Source organism: Plodia interpunctella, chromosome 7 (genome assembly GCF_027563975.2).
Source record: "Plodia interpunctella isolate USDA-ARS_2022_Savannah chromosome 7, ilPloInte3.2, whole genome shotgun sequence".
Taxonomy (NCBI): Eukaryota; Metazoa; Arthropoda; class Insecta; order Lepidoptera; family Pyralidae; genus Plodia; species Plodia interpunctella.
In genome coordinates this window covers 4,491,180-4,496,939 of record NC_071300.1, presented here as the reverse complement: position 1 = coordinate 4,496,939, position 5,760 = coordinate 4,491,180, and the positions used below count along the sequence as shown (strand labels likewise).

The window sequence follows — 5,760 nt, the reverse complement described above, 5'->3', positions numbered from 1 at the left end:
TTTGATGTTTTATTGAAACATATAATTAAACGTAATTTAGTCGTAGTATAGTTTATTTGCTTCTTGTTCATAATTTAGTTCGATGTTGTTGGGTGTTTGATAGCAAATATTGGAACAAGTGGGCAAGAAACTTACGTAGATGTAGTGTCGATTTTCGTTGAACAAATAAACGCTAAATGCCATTTTTATATTTAATATAATGAAGTGATGGGGACCTATAAGAACACTAATATGTGACGCTCTGGAGGTTATCATATGATAATAACGCAGCTTATTTATAAATGTTTGCTAAAATGAAAGTTGTTGTGATTATTTTTATTGTGTGTGCTGCACAGGTATGTAATCTAATATTTTAGTGTCTGGAGAGATATATTTTAGCTACATATAGGGTAAATTCCGTCCTAGTCTTACTTGTGTATTAGCATTATATTATTCAAATATTTTTTTCGGACCAAAATATATACCAACAATATGGACCAAAGTATATCTATATGGTGTTAGTAAAAACAGGTTAGTACATAGATATCACTTCAATGTAATGTTCTTATATCGGTGGATTAGTCTATGTTTGGCAGGTAAAAATATTTTGTAATCTAATAAATTTATAATCCAACTATAGTGTTAATCATGTAAGCTAATAATGTAAATGATACTTACTTCACATTGATCCATTCACCCTCGAATTGTTAGATCATATTTCGAATAGACACAACTTTTTAGTTATAAATGTGTAATGTGTATATTTAACAAATGTATTTATTTTAGACGTCGGCGTCATTTTTTGAAGAGTTCCGAGGAGCGATGCATAACGTCCAACATAGTTTTGGAAGGCTATTATCTGATGTTTATTCGGATGTGTCACAAACAATAGGCTGTACATTATTAGCCGTCAAACAAGTGCTAGCGCTAGATCACTCTTTCCATGAATCCTCAGACTACAACCACAGGTGCAGAGGTCTATCACCCGCAGTCACTCCACAAGTTCCCAAGACTAACAAAGAAAATTTGCCATACAGATACATAGACACAATAAATGCTAATGATGAGTTAGGTGATATTGAAAATAAATTTAAAACTGAAACTGATCGGTTGTTGGCTATAAGTACGTTGTTAAAACATGAAGTAGACAATATTCCAAATGATATAAAAATACAATTCCAGTTTAACTCTGAACCCCGAGAGCCTGTCGACAGTATTTGGCAAAATTTGAAAATTTTGCATGATGTGGAACATAGTAATAAAAATTATGCCCGAGCAAGCGAAATACATCAAGTGCTTGATAAAGCTCTGAACATTATGAACATAAAGACCACTGAGGTAAACGAGTCAGATGATGATAAAATTAAAACTATTGTGAAAGATTTGGAAAAAAATTCAAAGAGTGAACTAAGCGAAGCAAATGATCAATTTAAAGAGTGGAAAAAAGATGAATTAAAAGAAAAAGTAGAAACCGGTAATAAAAATAGAAAAATCGTTAAAGTTTTAAACGATTCGAAGGACGCACTAATAAAGGCAGATGACCAGTTCAAAGAGAGGAAAAGAGACGAATTAAACGAAGGTCTGGTCAAAGATTTGAAAAAGGATACAAAGGAAGTTCTGATTGAGGCACAGGAGCATCTCGAAGAATGGAAAGAAGAGGAAAAAGAAGTAATCGAAAGTTTTATTAAAAATGATCAACAAACAAACGAATCTCCTCCTTTGATAAAAACTACAGATAACATTTATACGAAAATAAAAAATATTGAGTTCAATAAAAAAGAAGACACAAGTGCGGCACCTCCTATAAAAATTACTACTCTTTCACCAGAATTTGAAGCATTTCAAAATTTAATTCTTTCTCAATTTGGGCAAATGGATGATTCTAAAAATGCTGTAGACGAAGCTACGAAACTTATCCAAGACAGTAAATATCGAAATAAGGTGTTTGACAGTGTGGCAAAAGCTGAAAGTGCAAGTACAGATCTTTTTGAAAATCCTGATCTCTTCGTTAATAATTTCGGTAAATATTGAATGTTATGTATGTACCCTCTCAGGTAGATCCGACCGCGCTGCCGCCGCGTCGAAGGCAGCTGGCCCGCGCCGAGATTGATCATAATGGCTATGAAATTGGAACCAGTTGGCGAACTCGACATAAACGTGTGTAATTATCTAGTTTTTTATATTTAGGTAGGTATATTTCCATTAGTTATCAATATAAATTATTTAAACAATATAAATATGATGTAGAATTTAGATTATTTATGACATTTGTAACACAACATGACATTTATTTATACTCGTATGATGATAAAATAGAGGAAACGTTAGTATATATAAGAAATTGTACTGCTTGAGAATCAAATATTGTGATTTTATGAAATAAAATTTCAATTTCTATGTATAACGGTTTTATTAACAATATAAATACGTAATTACAAACTTATCTTTCTACAATTGAGCTGCGCTACTCTACCGCGAGCAGTCAATGTGCTTAATAAATTTATTCATTATGTATTCTTATTTTGTATTTCAAATTACTACTAAACTATGCACCAAAAACATTTCCTAACTATCGCTCATCCCGACACTCAATCTTATCTAATTCATATGTCTTATAATGTATTTCATGTTAATTTTGATATTCTATAATCCAGTTTAATCAATATATATATATATATATATATATATATATTTATCGTATGTATTCTATTAACATTCGTTTTTATTTTTTATTTTTGTACAAACACTTTATAATGTTTATTTTTATTATATCGATTTTCACAATTTCACCTTTAATTTCCTTTCAATTCCTGTCCGTAGTAGACATATCACTATAGTAGACTTATCTTGCTTTTAGGTATAATATAAATACTAATAAAATAATATTGAAACGAAAGGAATATTATTAATAACAAATGTAAATGAGATGAATAAATTTCATAATTATTCGATAGAATTTATAATTATTAGAATATCAAATCAATGATGCCTGCCTTTGATTGATGGCCGATGAGAAGATGGTATAAATCAAATACTTAACAATAGATAACATAAGCTGTTAAAATATCTTTATTGAGTTGAGTATAATAATATATAATACAAATGGAAAATTCAGTAGCGAAAAATAGATACCCATTCGTAAAATTGAGCAATCATCACTTAAATTAAATGGTTATGTTGTACTCATTATCATAAGGATAATTTTTTATTACATTGGGTTTGTTACGTTTTATATGTAAAAATTCGTATCAACATAATTTTATCGAAGCCAACAATTTTCGTATATCGTTTCACACATTGGCTAAATTTCATTGGTTTCGACTTCTATAATTTCCTTATAAATAATAAAATCGATATTTGTAATGTACATGTTCTATTCTACGACATGACTTCTATTAACATAGCTTAGTAGAGATGGAAACCATCTAACTGATATTTTATAGTTTCTATAATAACTATGTTTATTTTTAATACATTAAGTTTGATTTCGATTCCTACTTAAGCGCTAACATTAATTAGGTATGCTACAGATGAAATTAATGTAGTAAGTATCTTATTTATGAGATAAGCGAGGTGCGAATTAGTAGAGTAGGTACTTATGATGCAGCTTAATCGAAGACTACGTGAACTACCTACTGCTATTAGCTATACATTTTTTGAACACAGACAATTCAATTTTGGTGGTTTCGTTCATTTTTTTTTTTTACTTTAATATTACTATGATTCTGAAAAGATTTCTAAAAATGCAAGACATTTTATTATTATATTTTAATTATATATTGCGTAGGTATGTATTTTGTGTAGTAAAATCAATTAGTTAATATAAAATCGAGTTGACTCCAGTATTCTGACAAATCATTTTCTTCTTTATTGTCTTCATCAGATGTTGAGATAGGAACGTATACAAAAATAAATTAACATAAGAATAGCTTACCTACATTATAATGTGTAAGAACAGTATTTAAGTGTAAGAGATTATGAGAAGTAGAGAAGTGTCTTACATGGCTATCTTAAATTACAGTATAGTCAGCTGCTTATCAAGTTACCCTACATATACCTCTACATCATGGCGATAGGGGCGAACTTGCGTTGAAGTTAGGTAGTTTGATATTCAGTTGATTGTACTTAGTGTCGTGGAATAGAACACGTGCCGGGCGGGACGGGTGTGCGTTGGGCTTGCGATCGTACAGCGGCTGTGCTGTTGTTCTTTATTTCATATGAAAAATATCAACTCACCTGTATAAACTGCATGTTTTCATAAATAATATACTATAATTAGAAGTCAATACTTACTCAAAAAAGTGAATAAATCGGCGAAACAAATACAAAAATTATTGGAGTATAATTTATGACGTCAATAAGGTAATTACGAAATAAACTACAACAAACACAGATCACAGCTCACTGTTGCTTCACACTTATTGAATATTAACATAATGTTCAACACAATACGCTAAACGTAGATGTGATTGTGTTAGCTCCGGAATCTATTGGCAAATAATGTTGTTTTCCACACTACTTACTATGATTGTAGGTAATAATATTACGACTAATTCAAAAGTAAACTTGGATATGCACTTATAGTCAACAAGTACCTAGGTATTAGTTATTATTTCACCTGGAATCGTCGCTCTTTATGAGGCACATGTGTGTTATTTCATGTGCAGTAATTTTCTACACGAAAGTAATTACCACAGTATAATAAAATACTAACGTAACAGTATGGTTTGGTATACTGTAGGTAGAAGTCTTCACTACACTGTGGTATGGCAGAGCCATTATCATTGTCGCTTAATGCCTTCAATGTAGCCACACTTGTTTTTTCCCTTATCTATTCCTAGATAATGGATTGGTAGATTATAGAAAAAATATCCAATTCGCCTTCTATTTCAGAGTCATTATGAATTAGTGGCTAAAAAAGAGCAAGCATATCACATCTACATATTATCGAAAACTTTTGTTGTGACTATTGGACGGATCTATCGTGCTACCATGGAAGCAACGTAAACAACAGTATAGTTATATATTAGTGTATGTATGTCACACCTACTTTTTATACTAAATTAAATAACTAGATGAAAAAATCAGGACTCGAGCGGGAATGGCACCTAACTGTCCCGGTTAGGCAAGGGCGTAGGTTCGATTCCCACGTGAGTCCAGAATTTTTCATATATCTTTATTTAAATGAAAGTCGTAATTTAAGAAGCAAGAGAAAAGTCTAGAAATATTATTTTTGTTCAAATTCTTTGAAATCAGAAAAGGGGCTGTCTTTACGAAATATATAAATATGAATTACTTTGGCTCACGAAAGTCCCTGCAATAGTCGTAACTTTGTTTTGATTGTGTTTTACGCGGGCGGCGGACAGCGCACCAGCGAAGACGTGGCGTACTGGTTGAAGTGCTTGTCGATCGGGACGCGGTCGTCATACAGAGTAGGCGCCTGCAGGATGATGCCGGCCGTGCCGACCAGCACCGCGAGCGTGAAGATCCACAAAAATAGCCGGTCCAGCACCATCGCCACGTATTTCCAATCTTCTTTTACCTATAACATATCAATTTGCCATGTTTCAAACCTTTCATCTTCTCAAACCTTTCGAAAGTACACAGTTCAATTTCGCAAAAATGCTACGATTATCAAAATTGGATTCAGTCACAGAAATAAAAGTTTATATTAGATATTTAAATATTCAAATTTCGTTTGGACGCATAGCATCGTGCATGTTTACTTGTTCCGAGTAGTTGCATTAGCGAAGTTCTCCAGTCGACGCGGGCGGAGCGGCT

The 5,760-nt window shown here is 32.0% G+C and overlaps 2 protein-coding genes across 3 annotated transcripts in view; one reads left to right on the top strand and one right to left on the bottom strand.

Moving 5' to 3' along the window:
- The first annotated feature begins 135 nt into the window (after positions 1-135).
- Positions 136-2,376, top strand: LOC128671528 (uncharacterized). The gene is made up of 3 exons (XM_053748054.2): positions 136-335; positions 766-1,954; positions 2,034-2,376. Exons 1-3 carry the CDS (start codon positions 282-284, stop codon positions 2,087-2,089), a joined length of 1,299 nt encoding a protein of 432 aa, XP_053604029.1. The 5' UTR covers positions 136-281; the 3' UTR covers positions 2,090-2,376.
- The window catches only part of nAChRalpha4 (nicotinic Acetylcholine Receptor alpha4), a 39,688-nt gene continuing 36,298 nt past the window's right edge, over positions 2,371-5,760 (bottom strand). For both annotated transcript variants that reach the window (XM_053748052.1, XM_053748053.2), the window contains exon 10: positions 2,371-5,521. In XM_053748052.1, the coding sequence (XP_053604027.1) occupies positions 5,327-5,521 (195 nt within the window). In that variant the 3' untranslated portion in view covers positions 2,371-5,326. The remainder of the gene's footprint in view (positions 5,522-5,760) is intronic.

Bases quoted from the DNA above. Each gene is read 5' to 3' on its own strand.
- LOC128671528 (XM_053748054.2), top strand. From the start codon at position 282: ATGTTTGCTAAAATGAAAGTTGTTGTGATTATTTTTATTGTGTGTGCT. The intron at 336-765 runs GTATGTAATCTA...TATTTATTTTAG, and splicing joins TTATTGTGTGTGCTGCACAG to ACGTCGGCGTCATTTTTTGA. The intron at 1,955-2,033 runs GTACAGATCTTT...GTACCCTCTCAG, and splicing joins GGCAAAAGCTGAAAGTGCAA to GTAGATCCGACCGCGCTGCC.